The 23,463-nt window shown below is 48.0% G+C and overlaps 1 protein-coding gene and 1 pseudogene across 2 annotated transcripts in view; one reads left to right on the top strand and one right to left on the bottom strand.

Moving 5' to 3' along the window:
* Positions 1-3,162: 3,162 nt before the first annotated feature.
* ITGAM (integrin subunit alpha M) overlaps positions 3,163-23,463 on the top strand; it is a 79,745-nt gene continuing 59,444 nt past the window's right edge. For both annotated transcript variants that reach the window (XM_025370380.1, XM_025370379.1), the window contains exons 1-12: positions 3,163-3,282; positions 4,943-5,048; positions 8,725-8,828; positions 9,142-9,212; positions 9,361-9,478; positions 14,511-14,635; positions 15,399-15,544; positions 16,884-17,037; positions 19,090-19,240; positions 20,210-20,283; positions 20,462-20,591; positions 21,799-21,941. In XM_025370380.1, the coding sequence (XP_025226165.1) occupies positions 3,255-3,282; positions 4,943-5,048; positions 8,725-8,828; positions 9,142-9,212; positions 9,361-9,478; positions 14,511-14,635; positions 15,399-15,544; positions 16,884-17,037; positions 19,090-19,240; positions 20,210-20,283; positions 20,462-20,591; positions 21,799-21,941 (1,350 nt within the window). In that variant the 5' untranslated portion in view covers positions 3,163-3,254. The remainder of the gene's footprint in view (positions 3,283-4,942; positions 5,049-8,724; positions 8,829-9,141; positions 9,213-9,360; positions 9,479-14,510; positions 14,636-15,398; positions 15,545-16,883; positions 17,038-19,089; positions 19,241-20,209; positions 20,284-20,461; positions 20,592-21,798; positions 21,942-23,463) is intronic.
* On the bottom strand, positions 10,747-10,804 carry LOC112614861 (annotated as a pseudogene).

Genomic DNA, 23,463 nt, shown 5'->3' with positions numbered 1-23,463 from the left:
GCCTCCCAGGTTCAAGAGATTCTCCTGCCTCAGCCTCCCAAGTAACTAGGGTTTACAGGTGCCTGCCACCACACCTGGCTAATTTTTGTATTTTTAGTAGAGATGGGGTTTCACCATGTTGGGCAGGCTGGTCTTGAACTCCTGACCTCCAGTGATCCTCCCACCTCGGCCTCCCAAAGTGCTGGGATTACAGGCGTGAGCCACCACGCCCTGCCTATATATATTTAGAGACACGGTCTGGTTCTGTTTTCCAGGCTGGAGTGCAGTGGTGCAATCATAGCTCACTGCAGCCTTGACCTCCTTGGCTCAAGCGATCCTCCCACCTCAGCCTCTTGAGTAGCTGGGACCACAGGTTGCATCATTACGCCCAGCTAATTTTTTTTTGAGACGGAGTCTCGTTCTGCCACCCAGGCTGGAGTACAGTGGCCGGATCTCAGCTCACTGCAAGCTCCGCCTCCTGGGTTTAAGCCATTCTCCTGCCTCAGCCTCCCGAGTAGCTGGAACTATAGGCGCCCGCCACCTCGCCCCGCTAGCTTTTTTATTTTTATTTTTAGTAGAGACGGGGTTTCATCGTGTTAGCCAGGATGGTCTCAATCTCCTGACCTCGTGATCCACCCGTCTCGGCCTCCCAAAGTGCTGGGATTACAGGCTTGAGCCACCGCGCCCGGCCTCGCCCAGCTAATTTTAAAAATATTTTTTGCAAAGTCAGGGTCTTGCTGTGTTGCCCAGGCTGGTCTTGACTTCCTGAGCTCAAATGATCCCCCTGCCTTGGCCTCCCAAAGTGCTGAGATTACAAGCAGGAGTCATCATACCTGGCTAGATATAAAAATTATAAACAGATAATTTTAAACCAAATGTACATAATTTTAATTGCTTTTTTTTTTTTCCCCAGCCAGCAAGCATTTTTTTCCATCTAGTTATCAGGAAAGTAGAACTAGAGGCAAAAGAAAATGTGTTGAATGGTGAAACCCTGTCTCTACTGAAAATACAAAAAATTAGCTGGGCGTGGTGGCACACGCCTGTAATCCCAGCTACTCGGGAGCCTGAGGCAGGAGAATCACTTGAACCCGGGAGGCAGAGGTTGCAGTGAGCCGAGATCACACCACTGCACTCCAGCCTGGGTGACAGAGGAAGACTCTGTCTCAAAAAAAAAAAAAAAAAAAAAAAAAAAAAAAAAAAAAAAAAAAAAGGGTGTTGAGAAAGAGTGAAAAAAATCGTTGGCTTGAGATTCACATTGGCGGTCACATAAAGGTGAGGTTTGTGTTCCATGTGTGTGTGGAAGGATACCTATTTTCTTGTGCCTTTGAAAACAGAATTAAAAGTGACAGACACAGGGGAGGGTAAGGATAGATGACAGAGTGAAGTATCATTGAACCATTCCTCTGTTGTTGAATATTCAGGTCTTTTTTTTTTTTTAGCCTTTCACTATTAACAATAATGCCGCAACGAACAAGCTTGCATATATATATATATTTCTTTTTTTTTTTTTTTGGAGATAGAGTCTTGCTCTGTCACCTAGGCTGGAGTGCAGTGGCACAATCTCTGCTTACTGCAACCTCCACCTCCAGGGTTCAAGCGATTCTCCTGCCTCAGCCTCCCAGGTGGGATTGTACGTGCCTGCCACCACGCCTGGCTAATTCTTTTGTCCTTTTAGTAGAGATGAGGTTTCACCATGTTGGGCAGGCTGGTTTCAATTGCTGACCTCAAGTAATCCACCCGCCTTGGCCTCCCAAAATGCTAGGATTACAGGCATGAGCCACCGAGCCCAGCCAAGCTTGTACATATACTTTTGACTCTACTTCTTAACTATTTCTTAGGATAAATTACTAGTAGTGAAAATTCTTGGGTGAAGAGCTTGAGGCCTTTTTAAAACACACACACACACACACACACACACACAAAATAAGCTGGATGCAGTGGCTCACACCTGTAATCTCGGCACTTTGAGAGGCTGAGGAAGGAGAATCACTTGAGTCCAGGAGGTTGAGAACAGCCTGAACAACATAGCAAGATCTTGTCTCTACAAAAAATTAAAAAAAAAAAAAATTAGCTGGCCATGGCATGTGCCTGTAGTTCCAGCTACTCAGAAGGCTGAGGTAGGAGGATCACTTGAGCCCAGGAGGTTAATTGAAGCTGCAGTGAGCTGTGATTATACCACTGCACTCCAGCCTGGGCAGCAGAGCTACACTCTGTCTCTGAAAAAAGCACAAAATAATACTTAAAAAGCACAAGGTGTGCCTGTACTTGAGTTGTCCTTGTTGATGGCTACAAATGAGGACTGCTCTGGCTGAAGGGCGCTCCCATTTCCATGGGCTGAACGAGGGACATTTTGCAAAGTGTGTTTCCAGGAAGACACAGAGTTTGACTTCCTACACTTGTTTGATCGGTATTAATGTTTGCTTATTTATTTATTTATTTATTTTCAGACAGGGTCTCACTGTGCCACTTGGGCTGGAGTGCAGTGGCATTACTGGGGCTCACTGCAGTCTCAAACTCCTGGGCTCAAACAATCCTCCTGCCTGAGCCTTCTGAGTAGCTAGGACTACAGGCATGTGCCACCATGCCTGGCTAATTTTTTAAATGTATTTTTTTGGTAGAGACGGGGTCTCGCTATGTTGCCCAGGCTGGAGTGCAGTGGTGTGATCATAGCTCACTGCAGCCTGGACCTCAGGCTCAAGTATTCTCCCGCCTCAGCCTCTCGAGTAGCAGAGGATACAGGTGCGCACCACTGTGCCCAGCTAATTAAAAATATTTTTTTGTAGAGACAGGGTCTCTCTGTGTTGCCCAGGCTGGTTTCAAACTCCCAGGCTCAAGCAATCCTCTTGCCTTGGCCTCCCAAAGTGCTGGCATTACAGGCGTGAGCCACTGCGCCTGGCCCGTATTAATGTTTAGAACATGAATTCCAGGAGGCAGGCTAAGTCTATTCAGCTTGTTCATATGCTTTGGCCAACCCAAGAAACGAGTATGTGACAAATGGCACCTTTTGGATAGTGGTAGTGACTTTGATGGTTTGAGCCAGGAAGCTGGGGAGGAAGGGTGGGCAGGCTGTGGGCACTGCTGGGAGGACTGGGAGGAAGACCAGGCAGGGCTGTGTGGTCACTGAGCCTCCGCCCTCTTCCTTTGAATCTCTGATAGACTTCTGCCTCCTACTTCTCCTTTTCTGCCCTTCCTTGCTTTGGCAGCTTCCTTGGGGTTCCTCAGTGGCGCCTGCAACCCCCGGTTCACCTCCTTCCAGGTTCTGGCTCCTTCCAGCCATGGCTCTCAGAGTCCTTCTGTTAACAGGTGCATGGGGGTGGGGTGGGGGACTCTGGGTGGGGAGGAGGGGAAATTTTGGGTCTGTCATAAAGAGAGGGCCCAGAGTATGTAGGATTCAGTCTGGGGAGAGGCAAAGGGGATTGGGGAAGGAGAAAGGGTTCAAGAAGAAGCAGGGAGAACAGCTAGACCCAGACAGGCTGGCCAGGGAAGCCTGGATGAATGACCACATTCATGGACTGTGCAAGGCTGCTTGGTTGGTCCTTGCTTCACAGATGAGGAGACGGAGGCCCAGAGAGGAGAAGTGACATGGCCCAGGGTGCACAGCAAGTGTGAGACCCCCTTCCTGAGTACTTCCTCCTGGATCCCCTCTCACCATCTCCACTTTGCCTCCGGTTCCATTTTCCAAGGACCCGGGTGCAAATGTTTGTTGAATGACTGATGAATCAAAACGATTTGAGTTTGTTTCCTTTTATGCTTGTATGTTGTGGAAAATGAAATTCTCCACAAAAGGGAAGGAAATGCTTGAGAGCTGCATAGGAAGGAAATTATCTAATTGAGAATGCATAGAAACTTCACTGTTGGGCAAATCATCATTGTGGTGACACTGGGGGAAGAGACCATTTGGGTGCTCAGAAGGGAGGCTGGAATTCAGAGCGGGACTGGACGTACCCCATGATGGCAGTTCTTAGGTCAGGAGTCAGCGAACAGTGGCCTGGGGGCCCGATATGGCCCACCACCTGTTTTTGCACAACCTGCCAGCCAGAGGTTGAAGATGAACACTGACAATCGATTTGATCATAGGGAGCACCACCCCCAAAGAATTCTATTTGTCCCATTCATAAACCTGTATTACGAACAAATTGTACTTAATCATTACGTTTGGAATTTCCCTAATGACAAATTTGTGGAAAAGTATTTTCTGTCTTGTTGTATGAGTACTTGTGCAACATATTCTATCAGCCTCTTGGCCTGCAAAACCTAAAATTTACTATCTGGCTGTTATAGAAAAAGTGTGCTAATCCCTGCCCCAGGCTATCAGAGCTGTACCTGGGAGGCAGACATCTGGATGCTGGGTTAGTTAGGGTGACCGAATGGACGGGAAGGGGAATGGAGCAGGAAGATATGCTGCTATCTCTTTTTTTTTTTTTGATACAGGGTTTTGCTCTGTTGCCCAGGCTGGAGTGCAGTGGCATGATCATGGTTCACTGCAGCCTTGACCTCCTGGGTTCAAGCAATCCTCCCACCTCAGCCTCCTAAGTAGCTGGGACTACACGCACGTACCACTACACCTGGCTAATTTTTTATTTTTTGTAGAGATGGGGGTCTCACTGTATTGCTAGGCTGGTGTTAAACTCCTGAGCCCAGGTGATGCTTCCACATCAGCCTCTTAAATTATTGGGATAACAAGCGTGAGCCACCACGGCCAGCCATTGCTTTCTTTTAAATTATTATTATTATCATTTTTTTGTGTGTGTGTGTATGTGTTTTATTTTGAGATAGGATATCTCTCTGTTGCCCAGGCTGGAGTGCAGTGGCACAATCAGGGCTCACTGCAGCCTCAACTTCCTGGGCTCAAGTGATCCTCCTGCCTCAGCCTTCTAAAGTGCTAGGACTACAGACGTGTGCCCTTGCCCCTGGCTGGCATGCTACTTTCCTCTGTTTCACTCTTCCCCCATTCTCCCTTTAGCCTTGACCTTATGTCATGGGTTCAACCTGGACACTGAAAACGTAATGACCTTCCAAGAGAACGCAAAGGGCTTCGGGCAGAGCGTGGTCCAGCTTCAGGGATCCAGGTGAGACCCTCAGATGGAGCCCCCTTTCTCAGTGCTTTCTCTCCAAGACTTACATACCTGAAAAAAATCAGCGATTTCATTGAGTGATATTTTTGAATAGATAAATCAATTCAAAAGATACAATAAATTTATCTTTTGAATTTACAGTGTTCTAAATTCAAAAGATGCAAAAGGGTATAAGAGTAAAACTCTCTTCCTCACTCCCTTCCCCCAGTTCCCTTCCCAGGAGGGACCTGATGAATGGTTTCTTATGTGTTGCTTCGGGGAGATTCCGCGTGTACATAACACATACACGTTTCCTCCCTCAGCCAACACACCATGTGTAGCACACATTGTACTGCAATTAAGGCCTGCCTGCAGGCTGCTGCCTATTTTTGTGAATAAATTTTATTGAAAACAACCCCGTTCACTTGTCACTTACTGTTTATTGCACCCCCCGCCTCCCTCCCTCCCTTCCTACCTCCCTCCCGCCCTCTCTCATTCCCTGCTTCCCTCTTTCCTCCTTCCCTCCCTTCCCTCTCGCCCTTCTCTCCCTTCCCTCCCTCCCTCCTTTCCTTCCTTCCTTCCTTCCTTCCTTCCTTCCTTCCTTCCTTCCTTCCTTCCTTCCTNTTCCTTCCTTCCTTCCTTCCTTCCTTCCTTCCTTCCTTCCTTCCTTCCTTCCTTCCTTCCTTCCTTCCTTCCTTCCTTCCTTCCGTTTCTTTATTTCTTTCCTTTCTGACATGGTCTTGCTCTGTCACTCAGCCTGGAGTGCACTGGTGCAATCATAGCTCACTGTAGACTCCAACTCCTGGGCTCAAGCAATCCTCCCACCTTACCCTCCCGAGTAGCTGGGACTACAGGCATGTGCCACCACACCTAGCTAATTTTTTGATTTTTTTGTATAGATGAGGTCTCACTCTTGCCCAATCTGGTCTCAAACTCCTGGCCTCAAGTCATCCTCTTGCTTGGGCCTCCCAACTTGCTGGGATGATAGGCATAAACCACTGTGCCTGGCTATGGCCACTTTTGAGCTGTAATAGCAGAATCCAGGAGCTGTGATAGAGACTGTATGCAACCCGAAGCCTAAAACATTTACCTTTACAGAAATAGTATTTGTGGAGGCGATAGTACCTTTCCAGAAGAAGGGGGCTGGTCTCTGCTCTTTGCTTTATCTCCCATAATACAGCCTGGTGATTTGACCAGATAAGTCCATTAATTCCATGTTATGCTTGCATTGCATGCCATAAATTTGGAGGTACTATAATTTACTTTTTTTTTTTTTTTTTAGAGACTCGCTCTGTCGCCCAGGCTGGAGTGCAGTGGCACGATCTTGGCTCACTGCAACTTCCGCCTCCTGGGTTCAAGCAATTCTCCTGCCTCAGCCTCCTGAGTAGCTGGGATTACAGGTTCCTGCCACCACGCCCAGCTAATTTTTGTATTTTTGTAGAGATGGGGTTTCACCATGTTGGCCAGGTTGATCTTGAACTCCTGAGCTCAGGTGATCCACCTGCCTTGGCCTCCCAAAGTGCTGGGATTACAGGTGTGAGCCACTGCACTTGGCTTGTAATCCCCTTTTACATTACGTTAGATCTCTTGTTAATGAACATTTAGATTGTTTCCAAACTTTTGCTCTATGAACAATGCTGTCATTCTGCACATGTGCAAGCCTATTTGGAAGTAAAGGCTAGGACTGGGATTGCGGTATCCAGGGGTGCATGAGCACGTGCAATTTTGATAGATTTTTCCAGATCACCCTCTGCAGAAGTGGCAACAATTTACACTCACACCAGAAATTCATGAAAATACCTACTTCCTCATACTCCCTCACTCATTTGCCAACTCAGTGTGCTATCAAACTTACTGATCTCTGCAAATCGAGTAGGTGAGAAGTGGTGTCTTAATTTAGCTTTAAATTGCTTCTTTTTTTTTATGAGAGAGGTATTTTCTGTGAACATGTTTTTCTTATCTGTTGGCCATTTTTCAATTTTTTTTTTTTTTTTTTTACTAGTTTGGACAAGCTTTGAGTACACTGAAGAAAGTAGTCTGGGGTATGAGTTGTGAATCTCTCTCCTTTGTGTAGTATTTTTCTTTTGAATATGCTTATGGTAGTTTATCACATACAGAAATTTATTTATTTATTTATTTATTTATTTATTGAGACAGAGTCTCGCTCTGTCGCCCAGGCTGGAGTGCAGTGGAGTGATCTCAGCTCACTGCAACCTCCGCCTCCTGGGTTCAAGCGATTCTTCTGCCTCAGCCTCCCTAGTAGCTGGAACTACAGGTGCAAGCCACCATGCCTGGCTAATTTTTTTGTATTTTTAGTAGAGACGGGGTTTCACCATGTTGGCCAGTATGGTCTCGATCTCCTGACCTCGTGATCCACCTGCCTCGGCCTCCTGAAGTGCAGGGATTACAGGTATGAGCCACCGTGCCCGGTCCAGAAATTTATTTAAAATGACTGTGTGGAGGCCGGGCGCAGTGGCTCACGCCTGTAATCCCAGCATTTTGGGAGGCCGAGCTGGGCTGGTCGCTTGAAGCCAGGAGTTCAAGACCAACCTGGCCAACATAGCGAAACCTCATATCTACTACAAATACACAAATTAGCCAACCATGGTGGCACACACCTGTAATCCCAGCTACTGAGGACGCTGAGACAGGAGAAACGCTTGAACCCGGGAGGAGGAGGTTGCAGCAGTGAGCCGAGATCACATCACTGTACTCCAGCCTGGATGATGGAGTGAAAATCTGTCTCAAAGAAAGAAAATAAATAAAAATAAAAATAAATGAAATGACTGTGTGGGCCGGGTCCAGTGGCTCATGCCTGTAATTCCAGCACTTTGGGAGACTGAGGTGGGAGGATTGCTTGAGCCCAGGAGGCAGAGGCTGCAGTGAGCTATGATTATGCCACTGGACTCCATCTTGGGCAACAGGGTGAGACCCTGTCTCAAAAAAGAAAAAAAAAAGTTGTCCTGGGACTGCAGGTGTGTACCACCACACCTAGCTAATTTTTAAAAACCTTTTTGTAGAGATGGGGTCTCGCTATGTTACTCAGGCTAGTTTCAAACTCCTGGCCTCAAGTGATGCTCCCACCTCAACCACCCAAGTTGCTGGGATTACAGGCATGAGCCATGGTGCCCAGCTTGAATTCACCTATTTTTACTTTTAAAATTTATTCATTTATTTTTTGGGACAGAGTCTTGCCCTGTCGCCCAGGCTGGAGTGCAGTGGTGCTATTTCGGCTCACTGCAACCTCTGCCTCCCGGGTTCAAGCAATTCTCTTGCCTCAGCCTCCCGTTTAGCTGGGATTACAGGTATGCACCACCACACCTGGCTAATTTTTTGTATTTTTAGTAGAGACGGAGTTTCACCATGTTGCCCAGGCTGATCTTGAACTCCTGAGCTCAGGCCATCCGCTCCCCTGGGCCTCCCCAAGTGCTGGGATTACAAGCATGAGCCACCGCGCCTGGCCCTATTTTTACATGACTTCTGGTTTTTGTGTCATTCTTAGGAAGACCTTTTCTCATTCTGAGTCTTAACATTTTCCCATTTTTTTTCTTTACTAATTCTTCCTCCTAGTCACGGGAATTCAGGAATCCGGGTATGGGCCCCCACCTTCCTCTGGGTGGCAGAACTTCTTCTGTGGTCTCCTTCTCTCCCCACATGTCGGAGTTTTCTCTATTTCCACTTCTCCCCACAGGGTGGTGGTTGGAGCCCCCCAGGAGATAGTGGCTGCCAACCAAACGGGCAGCCTCTACCAGTGTGATTACAGCATAGGCTCATGCGAGCCCATCCGCCTGCAGAGTGAGTCACCGCCCCGCCGGGCCAGGACTGGGATTCCCCCTGTGAACACAAAGGGACTTGCCAGGCACTCCTGTGTGCTGGAGGATCTGTGGTGGGGGCACAGGTGTGTGCCTCCCTACCCTCTCCTCTGCCTGCAGTCTCTCCCCTAGACATCCCCAGGCAATCCCTCCATGTTCCTTTCTTTCCCAAGATCTAGGATCCCCCTTCACTGTCAGACCTCCTTGTCTCCCGCATGGAGGTGATCCCTGCTCAGCTCTTCCACAGCCTTCTCTGTCCCCCCCGAGGGTGACCTTGCCCATATCTGTCCCCGCAGTCCCCGAGGAGGCTGTGAACATGTCCCTGGGCCTGTCCCTGGCAGCCACCACCAGCCCCCCCCAGCTGCTGGTGAGTGGCCCTGGATCAGAGGAGCATCCTAATGGGGGTGTTTGGGGGCCCATGCATGGTGGGGCAGGGGGTCTTGTGGAGGGTGGAGGTGCTGGGGTACAAGGACAGGAAGCAGGGGCAGCCCCTTCCACTGGCTCCTGCCCCCTAGGCGTGTGGCCCCACCATGCACCAGACTTGCAGTGAGAACACGTATGTGAAAGGGCTCTGCTTCCTGTTTGGATCCAACCTACGGCAGCAGCCCCAGAAGTTCCCAGGGACCCTCCGAGGTGCGTTGCATTTGGCAGAGGGAACAGATGGGCAGCAAAAGACCAGGGGAGGGGGCAGGACTGAGGTGACATCTGCTCAAGGTCTGGGCTCTGGGTGCAGAAGGGTAGGGGAAGTGGGTCCCATTGGAGAGGGAGGCTAAGGAGGTGCTAGGGTCTTGTACTTTAGGAAAACTCCTTGGCTAGGCACAGTGGCTCACACCTGCAATCCCAACACTTTGGGAGCCCAGGAGTTTGAGATCAGCCCGGGCAATGTAGCGAGACCCTGTCTCTAAAAAAAAGAAAAAAAATTAGCTGAGTGTGGTGATGACCACCTGTAGTCTTAGCTATTTGGAGGCCAACGTGGGAAGATTGCTTGAGGCCAGGAGTTCAAGACAAGCCTGGACAACATAGGGAGACTCCTGTCTCTACAAAAAATAAAAAAATAAAAAAATTAGCTAGGTGTGGTGGCACACACCTGCAGTTCCAGCTACTCAGGAGGATCACTCGAGCCTGGGAAGTTGAAGCTGCAGTAAGCTATGATTGCACCACTGTACTCCAACCTGGCTGACAGAGCAAGACCCTGTCTTTAAAAAATAAGTCCAGGTCACACTGCAGAGGAGGGAATGGCGCAAGGTGTCATTGGCAGGAGGTGGGAATCTTGGGAACCATCTTGGGGGGCTGCTTTCCAGACCCCTGTTCCCCAAACCTCCATTGATTGAGATTCTGAACGACTGTATGGACCTTTTTTTTTTTTTTTGAGGCAGAATCTCGCTCTGTCACCCAGGTTGGAGTGCAGTGGCACTATCTCAGCTTACTGCAACCTCTGCCTCCAGGGTTCAAGCGATTCTCCTGCTCCATCTTCCCAAGTAGCTGGGATTACAGGTGCCTGCCACCACGCCCGCCTAATTTTCGTATTTTTAGCAGAGATGGGATTCCACCATGTTGGCCAGGCTGGTCTTGAACTCCTCAGCTCTGGTGATCTGCCCACCTCGGCTTCCCAAAGTGCTGGGAATGAGCCACCGTGCCTGGTCAGGGTGCATGGATCTTTCCAGTTGCTTTTTCCCACTGCTTTGTTCAACGGCTCTGCCATCTTTTTGCTTATCTTCATGTTGATTCTGGCACCATAGGCGAATGTTTCTCCCTTGCATGTTTTTCTTTTTTTTCTTTCTCAAGCCCTGTTCCTCTATACTTCATCCTCCACGGATAATCCTCCTTCCTCCACAGAGAAAACAAAAGCTTCAGGCATGGACTCCCTCCACTTTCCCCTTCTCTTATTTTATCTTAATAAACGGTTTTCCAGTCTTCACTGGAATTTGTTAGACAAATTCTGAAAGAGCTATAACACTGCACTTTCTCCTTTTTCTCAAATTTCCAAAATGACAGCACTCCTGGCAGTGACTCACTGGTTTTAGAGGAAGACCTGTCTCTCCTCCGTTCCATGACTAAATTCTTCCATCTGGACTTCTGAGAGTCTCTCATGTACCAACTAAGGTGATCATCTGTCTTCCTTTTTTCTTTTTCTTTCCTTTTTCTTTTTGAGACAGGGTCTCGCTCTGTCACCCAAGCTGGAGTGCAGTAGCACAATCTCAGCTCACTGCAGTCTCTGCCTCCCAGGCTCAAGAAATTCTTGTGCCTCAGCCTCCGGAGTATCTGGGATCACAGGTGTGCATATACTGATTTTTGTATTTTTTGTAGAGATGGGGTTTCACCTTGTTGCCCAGGCTGGTCTCAAATTTCTGGGCTCAAGAGATCTTCCCATCTCAGCCTCCCACAGGGCTGGGATCACAGGTGTGAGCCACTGCGCCTGGCCCAGCATCTCTTGAATCACTTGTTTTCTCTCTAGGACATTTAACTTCTCCCTTCCTCTGGCTGTAAACATTCTCATTCTACCTGTATCTGAAAAACGATCAACCACCACAACTGATAGCCATGAAAATGATCTTCTCTCTTCCAATCTCCTCCTCATCTCCTGCCATCTCTCCCTACCCTCACCACCCAAACTTCCTGAGTGCATTCTCTTCACCCCTGGCTGGCCTCCACCTCCCTCTCCACCTAGGGGCACTGGGTTCCGGGTTCTCTTTTCACTCACGTGTTCTTCTTTCCTGAAATCACCCAGTTCTGTGGCTTCAGCTAACACCTCTACCTCTTTAGATCTCACTCTCAGGGTTCAAGACTACTTCTTTTTTTTTTTTTTTTTGAGACGGAGTCTCGCTCTGTCGCCCAGACTGGAGTGCAGTGGCCGGATCTCAGCTCACTGCAAGCTCCGCCTCCCGGGATTACGCTATTCTCCTGCCTCAGCCTCCCGAGTAGCTGGGACTACAGGCGCCAGCCACCTCGCCCGGCTAGTTTTTTGTATTTTTTAGTAGAGACGGGGTTTCACTGTGTTAGCCAGGATGGTCTCGATCTCCTGACCTTGTGATCCGCCCGTCTCGGCCTCCCAAAGTGCTAGGATTACAGGCTTGAGCCACCGCGCCCGGCCAAGACTACTTCTTTAAAAATGTTTTCATTTATTAAAAAATATATAACACATACACTTGGGTCAAAATTCGAAAGGGTGTGGTAGCTCACACCTGTAATCCCAGCACTTTGGGAGGTCAAGTTAGGAGCATTGTTTGAGGCCAGGAGTTTGAGACCAGCCTAGACAACATAATGAGACACCATCTCTACAAAAAAAAAAAAAAAAAGAAAAAAAAAAAAATTAGCCAGATATGGTGGCGTGTGCTTGTGGTCTTAATTATTCAGGAGGCCTCCCAAAGTGCTGGGGTTACAGGCATGAGCCACTGTGCCCTGCCAGTCTTTCTGAAATACAAAACAAATTATCTCACTTCCTTTTCTAAGAACCTTCCGTGGCTCCCCATTGCCTACAGATAAAGTCAAACTCCTTATTGGAGTAGAGAGGCCCTTGCCCGCTGTTCTTTGCTTGATGCCACCGCTGGGTTTCCATTGCCGTCACATACGTTTGCCCCTGTAGTGCTGTTTCCATCAAACGGCATTCCTGGATTCTGCCAGAATCCTTTTGAGGCCCTTGTCCCATGTATCAGTAGGAGTCTCAGCTGGGACCAAAAGCACATTCCAGTAATGTAACTGCCCAAGGGGTTCTCCTTGCCTGCTGCCTAGACAGAGCCAATTCATCAAGACAGCAGAATTGCAATAGAGAAAGAGTAATTCACACAGAGCCGGCTGTGCAGGGGACCAGAGTTTTATTAACTCAAATCAATCTCCCTGACATTTGGGGAGCAGAGTTTTTAAGGATAACTTGGTGGGTAGGGGGAGCCAGTGAGCCGGGAGTACTGATTGGTCAGGGATGAAATCATCGGGAGTCAGAGCTGTCTTCTTGGGTTCAGTCGGTTCCTGGGTGGGGGGCCACAAGATCAGATGAGCCAGTTTATTGATCTGGGCAGTGCCAGCTGATCCGTCAAGTGCAAGGTCTGCAAAATATCTCAAGTGCTGATTTTAGGAGCAGTTTAGGGAGGGTCAGAATCTTGTAGCCTCCAGCTGCATGACTCCTAAACCATAATTTCTAATCTTGTGACTAATGTTAGTCCTACAAAGGCAATCTAGTCCCCAGGCAAGAAGGAGGTCTGCTTTGGAAAAGAGCTGCTACGATCTTTGTTTAAACTATAAACTATAAACTAAGTTTCTCCCAAAGTTAGTTCAGCCTACACCCAGGAATGAACAAGGACAGCTTGGAGGTTAGAAGCAAGATGGAGTTGGTTAGGTTAGATCTCTTTCACTGTCTCCGCCATAATTTTGCAAAGGCAGTTTCAGTAAGATTTATTTACAAAGAGGGGGGTTTATTTATAAAGGGAGTAATTATAAAACTGTGAGAGATCTAAGGGAGCCATCAGGGACTTTGCAAGCCTTGGGCAAGCAGGTCTGTTTTCACCCCTGGGCTTATGGGTTGAGGGGAGGGAGAGCTCACCAGGGTCCGGAGAGAGTCATGTGGGGCTGGCCTCCTTCTGAGGAACAGTTGGTCTTTTGTGAAGGACATAGCTGTGCCCAAGCAACCTCAATGGGAGAACACCTGGACCTCACTGTCCTCCTCCCTCCAGTCTTTTGTTGAGCCCCCTCATCCACCAAATCCAATGGGAATCCAGAGGGCAACAGAGTCCTGGTGTTGGGGTCCCTGCAGGTTGACCTCCCAGGCCACAGAGCTGAGTGGCGATGGGTAGAAAGTGGATTTGGGGATGGGGCAGAAGGCAGAGGAGCACATTCCACATCGCTTTATGTGTGTGTGCCATTCTCTTTTCTAGAATCGATTCCTTTTGTATATCTGGCAAATCAATCAATCCTTCCTTCCTTCCTTCCTTCCTTCTTTCTTCCTTTCTTCCTTTCTTTTTTCTTTTCTTTCTTCTTTCTTTTCTTTCTTTCTTGTCTTGCTCTGTGACCCAGGCTGGAGTGCAGTGGTGCCATCTCAGCAACTTTTTGTATTTTTAATAGAGATGGGGTTTCACCATGTCAGCCAGGCTGGTCTCGAATTCCTGATCTCAAGTGATTCACCTACCTCAGCCTCCCAAAGTGCTGGGATTACAGGTGCGAGCCACTGTGCCCAGCTGGGCAAGTTATTTCCTGTTCTTCAAGATCCAGTCAAACATCACCACATTCCCTGATTCCCTTGGGCAGAACTAATGAAAATTTTCCATACTACTTTGCCCTTGTTTGTTTACTTACTTATTTATTTTTTAGAGACAAGGTCTTTCTCTGTGGCCCAGGCTGGAGTGCAATGGCGTGATCAGAGCTCACTGCAGCCTCAACCTTTTGGGCTGAAATGATCCCCCACCCTCAGCCTCCTGAGGAGCTGGGACTACAGGCATGTGCCACTGCACCCGGCTAATTTTTAACATATATGTATATATGTTATAAAATACATATATATTTTATAGAGACCCCATCTCTATAATATATATGTTTATATATATTATATAACATATATATATATTTTATAGAGACGGGGTCCCATATCCTCATTGTTCAGCAGAGAGCTGACACACAAAAAAGCCCAAAACACCAAGTGTCAAATTACTTGATTCATACTCTTTTTCCCCTTCCTCAGGGTGTCCTGAACAGGACATCGCCTTCTTGATTGACGGCTCTGGTAGCATCAACCCACGTGAATTTCAGCAGATGAAGGATTTTGTCTCGATCATGATGGAGCAATTAAAAAAGTCCAAAACCTTGGTGAGGGCCCATGGGTAGGTTAGGGAAGAACTCACACAGGGCTGGAAGATACATGGCAACCGGGCCACCACGTTCTCCTCCCAGTTCAACTGCAGACATTGCCAAATTGACAGTCGATTGTGGTTTGCCTTCCTGAGTCTCTTTTCTGCTCTGTTGGATGCAGTCTCAGCATTCTTTCAGCCTTTTATAAAGCGGACAGCTCTAATTGTTAAGGGTTGGCATGGCAGATGGAGCCCACATGTCATTGCTGGCTGAGTTCTATTTTCATTTTTATTTCTTATTTTTTTGAGACAGAGTCTTGCTCTGTCTCTCAGGCTAGAGTGCAGCGGCGCAATCTCGGCTCACTGCAACCTCCACCTCCCGGGTTCAAGCAATTCTCTTGCCTCAGCCTCCCGAGTAGCGGGGATTACAGGCGCGTGCCACCATGCCTGGCTAGTTTTTGTATTTTTAGTAGAGATGGGGTTTCACCATTTTGGCCAGGCTGGTCTCGACCTCCTGACCCCAGGTGATCCACCCGCCTCGGCCTCCCAAAGTGCTGGGATTACAGGTGTGAGCCACTGCTCCTGGCCGCTGGCCGTCTTCTAGTATTGAGGAGAGATGGGAGCTGCTGGCAGCTCTCTGTCCTGGTGAGGCAGGGGATTAGGGGCAGTGCAGAGGAGGAATTTGGAGACTGGAGTGTTTAAGATCTTTGTGGAGCTTGCTGGGAGATGTCTGAGAGGTGGGGGCACCTTCTCCAGCATCACACCAGCCACCCCCTCCGCAGTTCTCTTTGATGCAGTACTCCGAAGAATTCTGGACTCACTTTACCTTCAAAGAGTTCCAGCGCAACCCTAAGCCGAGATCACTGGTGAACTCAATAACGCAGCTGTATGGGCGGACGCACACGGCCACGGCCATCCGCAAAGTGGTGTAAGCTTCCCCTTTTCTCTTAGGATGGAGGGAGGAGGAGACACTTTTAGTTGGGCTTTGATGGATGAAGGGAGCCGTTCAGACAGGGGTAGTAGAGGATGCTCCCCCACGGGCAGAGGTGGGGAGGAGGGGCTGTGCGTGGTGTATTCATCAAAGGACAAGTTGTTGAGTGAAAGGTGGGAGTGGAGTGGGGAAGTGAGAAAAAGTGTCTGGAGGGAGGCTAGAAAGATCGGCTCAGGCCAGGGAACCAAAGGCGGCTTTACAGCCCGTGGTGAGACATCACCATGTCTCATTTTGGGAAGTTCGCTCTGATTCTGGGGGGTGTGTAGAGGCAAGGATGGGGTTGGGACAGAAGTACAAGAAGCACTGTAGCGTCCTAGAGGGGCTGGGGAGCTGGTGCAGTGCTCTTGGAGAGGTTTACTGAAGGCCAATTAAGTGTGTGTGTGTGTGTGTATATATACATATATATATATATTTTTTTTTTTTTTTTTGAGACGGAGCAGGCTGGAGTGCAGTGGCCTGATCTCTGCTCAGTGCAACTTCCACCTCCTGGGTTCAAGCAATTCTCCTGCCTCAGCCTCCCGAGTAGCTGGGATTACAGGCGCTCACCACCACCATCAGCTAATTTTTGTATTTTTAGTAGAGACGGGGTTTCACCATGTTGACCAGGCTGGTCTTGAACTCCTGACCTCAGGTGATTCACCCGACTCGGCCTCCCATAGTGCTGGGATTACAGGCGTCAGCCATAAATATATATTTTTTTAAAATTCAAAAGTAATAATACTCAGTTGAAAACCCCAAATTATGCGAAAGTATAAAAACAAAAACCGTGAAGGCTTCCTTTCCCTTCCCTGCTGCTTTTCCAGATCCTGGGGCAGTTGCATCTCAGTGCTAAGTCTCAGGGGAGACGGAGCCCCTCCGAGGCCTCACCCAGCTGTATCTGTGTCTGAGACTCTGCTGACATTTCCTTTCTGACGTTAATAGCATCTCTGGCTAGGTGCGGGGGCTCACACCTGTAATGTCAGCACTTTGGGAGGCTGAGGTGGGAGGATCACATGAGTCTAAGAGTTCGAGACCAATTGGCAACATAGTGAGACTCTATCTCTAAAAAGATAAAGAAATAAACCAGGTGTGGTGGTACATGCCTGTAGTCCCAGCTACTCAGGAGGCTGAGGCAGGAGAATCGCTTGAACCCAGGAGTCCAAGTCTGCAGTGAGCTATGATTGTGTCTCTGCACTCCAGCCTGGACAACAGAGTGAGTGTCTATTTCTTAAAAGAAAAAAAAAATTAGCATGTCATCTGCTTGCATTTGACTTTGTCCCTCCTCTTTCCTGCACAGACGAGAACTGTTTAACGTCAACCAGGGAGCCCGAAAGAATGCCCGTAAGATCCTAGTTGTCATCACAGATGGAGAAAAGTTTGGCGATCCATTGGGATATGAGGACGTCATTCCGGAGGCAGACAGAGAGGGAGTCATTCGCTACGTCATTGGGGTATGGAATGCCGCTCTCAGGGTGATGCTTCTGTGGAGGGTTTCTATGTGGGTCCATCCTCCAATTTGCAAATATTAATAAAATCAAAGTGACATGAGAGCTATTGCTAGCTCATATACACCATATCAGCTATCTGTTGCCACATCAATGCTGTGTAATTAACTATCCCAAAATTCAGCAGCTTAAAATAATAAGTAAGCCTGTGGGTCAGCTGGCCAAGAGTTCTGGTTTCAATTGCCTTCCTCAGCCATTAGCTGCAGGTTGGCAGGCTGCTCTGCTGATCTTGGCCAGGCTCTCTCCGCTTCTGAGGGTTGCCAGCTATGTCATCTGCTGGACCTGATGGCCTTGGGTGGAACCACTGGGGTGACTTGGCCCTTTGGCAACCTGGCTCTCATTCTCCAGGGCTAGCCTGGGCATGTCCTCATGGTGAAAACGGGAGCAAGAGAACAGTGGAGATGTTGCAAGTGCTTTTTCATGCCTCTGCATCATGTTTGATAACATCCATGGGTGTCATGAGCGGTGCAAGGTTAGAGATAACTAGGTCCATGCAGGTTGGTGTCTTTCTGCAACATCAGGCTTTCGTTGATCCTATTTCAATCACAAATGCCACGAGCTGCATGGAATTCCCAAGGAGGCAGTTCTCCTTAGTGCATCCTGTTCACTCGGACACTCTGGCTCAAGCTACCCACGAATCAGTCAATACTGCAAACTGTATATAATAGTATACTTAATCAATATATAAAAGTTATAGGTTGAACATTCCACAGCAAACAAAGTAACGTTTGACATTAGAAGAAAAAGAAAGAGGAGAAAGGATGAATGAAAAGGACTCCTGGTCTGGGCCCAAGGGTCCTAGTCACATTAATCTTGCAAGGCAGAATCTTTGATGCGGCAGAGTCCTCGGCGGCAAATGCCAGGCTCTCATCACAAGCGACTGCGAGGTGTGAGTTCCAACGGCTGCTTTGAACTGCTGAGAAGGCTAGATTTCTTCTAGTCACAGAGCCCTCTGGTGAGAACAGACAGGGAAGAATGTGCTTGTTTGTGTCCTTATCTGGTTGGATGTAGTCTTTATTTGTTTATTTTATGTATTTATTTATCTGTTTGTTTATTTATTTATTTATTTATTTTGAGACTGAGTCTCGCTCTATCGCTCAGGCTGGGGTGCAGTGGCATGATCTTGGTTCACTGCAACCTCCACCTCCCGAGTTCAAGCAATTCTTGTGCCTCAGCCTCCTGAGTAGCTGGGACTACAGACATGCACCACCATGCCTAGCAAATTTTTTTTTTTTTTTTTGTATTCTTGGTAGAGATGGGGTTTCACTATGTTGACCAGGTTGGTCTTGAACTTCTGACCTCAAGTGATCCGACCGCCTTGGCCTTCCAAAGTGTGCGATTATAGGAATAAGCCACCGTACCTGGCCTATTTAAAACATTTGTTTAAAACAACCTTATCCTTGTTGGCAAAGTGCCCTGTGAAATATACAATGCAGCCTTTTTCTAAGATGGAGTTAGTTATGTCAAGGGTGCTCTATATACAATGGGCTAAAGCAAGACTCATGCTTGAGCCCAGAGGTAATGAAGTGGGCAGATGACTCCACCAAGAGCAGGAGGGCACAGCAGAGCGCTAGGGAAAAAGGCCTGGATACAGGAAGAGGCAAGGAGTCAGGATCATCAGTGTAATCAAACTACGACAGCACCTGCGTGACACAGAAAGCGATATAACCATGGATACATACCTTGGCATGTAGGAAATACCTTCATATAAAGACAAAGCCTCACCTTCCTCTAGGCGGAGGTCAGCTCCACATCAGGAGACGTGGCCACAGCACATGGATCAGCAGCTGGGTTTCTGCCCCAACTTGCTTCCTTAGCACAGTGCCTTGTGCAGTGTACAACCTGCCCAACTATACCTGGCAACCCTGTCTCAGGGACCTTCTGATGCATTTCCTCACTTGATGAATAATGGTTCAGACTAGTTTCCTGCAGAATTGTCTTTGTCAGATGATACTGCTACCCTCAGATCATGGCTTGGCCTCTGTTCCTTGGTAACAGGTGGGAGATTCCTTCCGCAGTTGGAAATCCCGCCAAGAGCTTAATACCATCGCATCCAAGCCAGCTCGTGATCACGTGTTCCAGGTGAATAACTTTGAGGCTCTGAAGACCATTCAGAAACAGCTTCAGGAGAAGATCTTTGCGATCGAGGGTGAGTCAGGCATCTGTGTTCCCAGAGCAGCTCCTTAGGCAGCCTCCCACCCCAGAACACATAGTCCCCTCTAGAATCCAGACCTTCCTAACCCTTGGTATCCCCCAGCATCAACTCTCTCCACTTCCTTCAGCTCTCAGTCCGAGCCTCACTTGGTTAATTCCTTTGAAGTCAAAGAATCCATACTTTTACCTCTAATTTTGCAAATCTTGGCTATAGGCTGGTAAATTGGAGTATGGGGGAGTCAAATCCCACCCAGTATTTTAACAGAAATTTGGATGTGTTGCCAGCAGTCGTCTGTTTGGTTCACTATTATATCCCAATTGCCTAGAATAGTGCCTGGTACTCAGAAGGTGCTCAATAAATGTTTGTTGAATAAAAGGAATTTAGAAATTGGGGGATTTCATATACAGTCTGGGTTTATGGTTTATCTTGAAAAACTGGAAGATTAGACACTTTGAAGACCTTGAAGACAGCATTCCCACTTGGCAGGAAGTGGCTGGAGGTGAATGGCTGTCACCCTTCTAAGAGGGACATATGCTGTCCAGCTTGACACAGATCCCGTCGGAGTCTCCTTTTGTCTGGCCACCAGAGCATTTGGGTTTTCAGTACCTATTCTAGGTTCTTCTGCTTTCTTTTCTTTTCTTTTTCTTTTTTTAGAGACTGATTCTTGGTCTATTGCCCAGGCTGCAGTGGAGTGGTGCGATCTCGGCTCACCGCAACCTCTGCCTCCCAGCTTCAAGTGTTTCTCCTGCCTCTGCCTCCCGAATAGCTGGGATTACGGGCGCATACCACCACGCCCAGTTAATTTTTGTATTTTTAGTAGAGACGGGGTTTCAACGTATTGGCCAGACTGGTCTCTAACTCCTGACCTCAAGTGATCTGCCCATCTCAGCCTCCCATTATAGGCGTGAGCCACCGTGCCCAGCCTTCTGCTTTCTTTAATGTAGAAAGTTCTCCTCTTTACAGGTACTCAGACAGGAAGCGCCAGCTCCTTTGAGCACGAGATGTCTCAGGAAGGCTTCAGTGCTGCCATCACGTCTGTAAGTGGCCCTTCATTAAATTGCGGGGGTGGGGCAGGGGGTAGCAAAAAGAAGAGATAGGAGAGATGCAGGAGTTTGGGGACTCTTCTCTGTGATAGGTACTTGGGAGGTAGCTCTGTGAGGGGCAGCGGTGGTCCCTTCTTCCTTCCTCATCAACCCTGTTCTACCTCTTTCCCAGAATGGCCCCTTGCTGAGCACTGTGGGGAGCTATGACTGGGCTGGTGGAGCCTTTCTATATACATCAAATGAGAAAAGCACCTTCATCAACATGACCAGAGTGGATTCAGACATGAATGATGCTTACTTGGGTAAGTGGGGAGGGCAAGGGTTGCTCTAAGAAGGGGTCAGGATTTGGCATAAGTCAACTAGCATAGATGTCTGGGTCTTTCATAGGTTCTTGGGATAGCTTTAAAGACAGAAACTTCAATTTTTTTTTGTTTGTTTTTGAGGTGGAGTTTCTTTCTTGTCTCCCAGGCTGTAGTGCAATGGCACAATCTCGGCTCACTACAACCTCTGCCTCCTGGGCTCAAGCGATTCTCCTACTTCAGCCTCCCGAGTAGCTGATGTTACAAGAATGCACCACCACCGCTGGCTATTTTTTTTTTTTGAGATGGGGTTTCGCTCTTGTTGCCCAGGCTGGAGTGCAAAATGGCGCGATCTTGGCTCACCACAACCTCTGCCTCCCAGGTTCAAGCGATTCTCCTGCCTCAGCCTCCTGAGTAGCTAGAATTACAGGCATGTGCCACCACGCCTGGCTAATTTTGTATTTTTAGTAGAGATGGGATTTCTCCATGTTGGTCAGCCTGGTCGCGAACTCCCAACCTCAGGTGATCCACCTGCTTTGGCCTCCCAAAGTGCTTGAATTACAGGCGTGAGCCACCGTGCCCGGCCTTTTTTTGTATTTTTAGTAGAGACCGGGTTTCACCATGTTGGCCAGGCTGGTCTGGAACTCCTGACCTCAGGTGATCTGCCTGCCTCAGACTCCCAAAGTGCTGGGATTACAGGTGTGAGCCACCTCACCCGGCCAGAAACTTCTTTTTTTTTTTTTTTTTTTTGAGACGGAGTCTCGCTCTGTAGCCCAGGCTGGAGTGCAGTGGCCAGATCTCAGCTCACTGCAAGCTCCGCCTCCCGGGTTCACGCCATTCTCCGGCCTCAGCCTCCCGAGTAGCTGGGACTACAGGCGCCCGCCACCTCGCCCGGCTAGTTTTTTGTATTTCTTAGTAGAGACGGGGTTTCACCGTGTTAGCCAGGATGGTCTCGATCTCCTGACCTCGTGATCTGCCCGTCTCGGCCTCCCAAAGTGCTGGGATTACAGGCTTGAGCCACCGCGCCCGGCCGAGGCCAGAAACTTCTAAATTGAATTGTAATTATGTTCATAAAGAGAAATATAGTGTAGGGATCAGTTACCCAAACACAGCAAGCATGGGGCTGCCCCAGTGCCTACTCAAGGAGTGGGTCTGCATGGTGGAGGAGGGGTCAGGGAATGCACTTCACTTCTCAGACTCCCACCTTCAGGTTATGCTGCCACCGTCATCTTGCGGAACCGAGTGCAAAACCTGGTTCTGGGGGCACCTCGATATCAGCACATCGGCCTGGTGGCGATGTTCAGGCAGAACACTGGCATGTGGGAGTCCAACGCCAATGTCAAGGGCACGCAGGTGAGTGTGGTTTGTGGAGCATGAATGTGCAAACAGAGGTGCCGTGGGGGCTTAGAGATTCCAGGAGGGGCATTCAGATGACATGCATGGCCCTCTTGTAAAGGAGCCTTTGGAGGCTGTGAGCTGGGAAGTTGTGGGATCAGCTTAGCATTTGAGAAAGCTGTGTCCTCAGCTTTTTAACAACGATAAATAACAATGCTTGCCTGTACAGAGCTCTCTATGGGTCTTCCTGTACTCAGAGCTGGTATTCAACCCATATATAACCAGGATAGCCCTGTTAGTTAATAAAATATTGAACTAATTCCGTATTCATTGATAAATGGTGGATTCTCCCTCAGCCATGCACTGTGGTGCTTCCCCAGTCTCTGTGGGCTTCCCCGTGATCCAGCAACTATGAGGTCAGGCAGGACACTTCACAGACCCTCTAGGATCTGCTCCAGCCATGCCCCTGCTCAGTACCTGTGCAGCCCCAGATGTTCATTGTTTTGAATATCACCCCTGCAAAAGCAGCATGGTCACATATTATGTGGGAACTAGTGTGAGGCAAAACTCTGTAGTCAAAATCATTCTTACAAATTCCTGAAATAGGACTGCACCCATGATATGGTGTCTATAGTTTTTTATTTTATTTTTATTTTTTTAATTATACTTTAAGTTCTAGGGTACATGTGCACAATGTGCAGGTTTGTTACATATATATACATGTGCCATGTTGGTGTGCTGTACCCATTAACTTGTCATTTACGTTAGGTATATCTCCTAATGCTATCCCTCCCCAGTCTCCCCACCCTACGACAGGCCCCGGTGTGTGATGTTCCCCACCCTGTATCCAAGTGTTCTCATTGTTCAATTCCCACCTGTGAATGAGAACATGTGGTGTTTGGTTTTCTGTCCTTGCAATAGTTTGCTCATAATGATGGTTTCCAGCTTCATCCATGTCCCTACAAAGGACATGAACTCATCCTTTTTTATGGCTGCATAGTATTCCATGGTTTATATGTGCCATGTTTTCTTAATCCAGTCTATCATTGATGGACATTTGGGTTGGTTCCAAGTCTTTGCTATTGTGAATAGCACCACAATAAACATATGTGTGCATGTGTCTTTATAGCAGCATGATTTATAATCCTTTGGGTATATACCCAGTAATGGGATGGCTGGATCAAATGGTATTTTTAGTTCTAGATCCTTGAGGAATCGCCACACTGTCTTCCACAATGGTTGAACTAGTTTACAGTCCCACCAACAGTGTAAAGCATTCCTATTTCTCCACATCCTCTCCAGCACCTGTTGTTTCTTGACTTTTTAGTGATCGCCATTCTAACTGGTGTGAGACAGTATCTCATTGTGGTTTTGATCTGCATTTCTCTGATGGCCGGTGATGATGAGCATTTTTTCATGTGTCTATTGGCTGCATAAATGTCTTCTTTTGAGAAGTGTCTGTTCATATCCTTTGCCCACTTTTTGGTGGGGTTGTTTGATTTTTTTCTTGTGAATTTGTTTAAGTTCTTTGTAGATTCTG

The sequence above is a fragment of the Theropithecus gelada genome, chromosome 20 (assembly GCF_003255815.1).
Source record: "Theropithecus gelada isolate Dixy chromosome 20, Tgel_1.0, whole genome shotgun sequence".
Classification (NCBI taxonomy): Eukaryota; Metazoa; Chordata; class Mammalia; order Primates; family Cercopithecidae; genus Theropithecus; species Theropithecus gelada.
The sequence above is the reverse complement of the archived record's forward strand: the minus strand, read 5'-3'. Positions and strand labels throughout refer to the sequence as shown.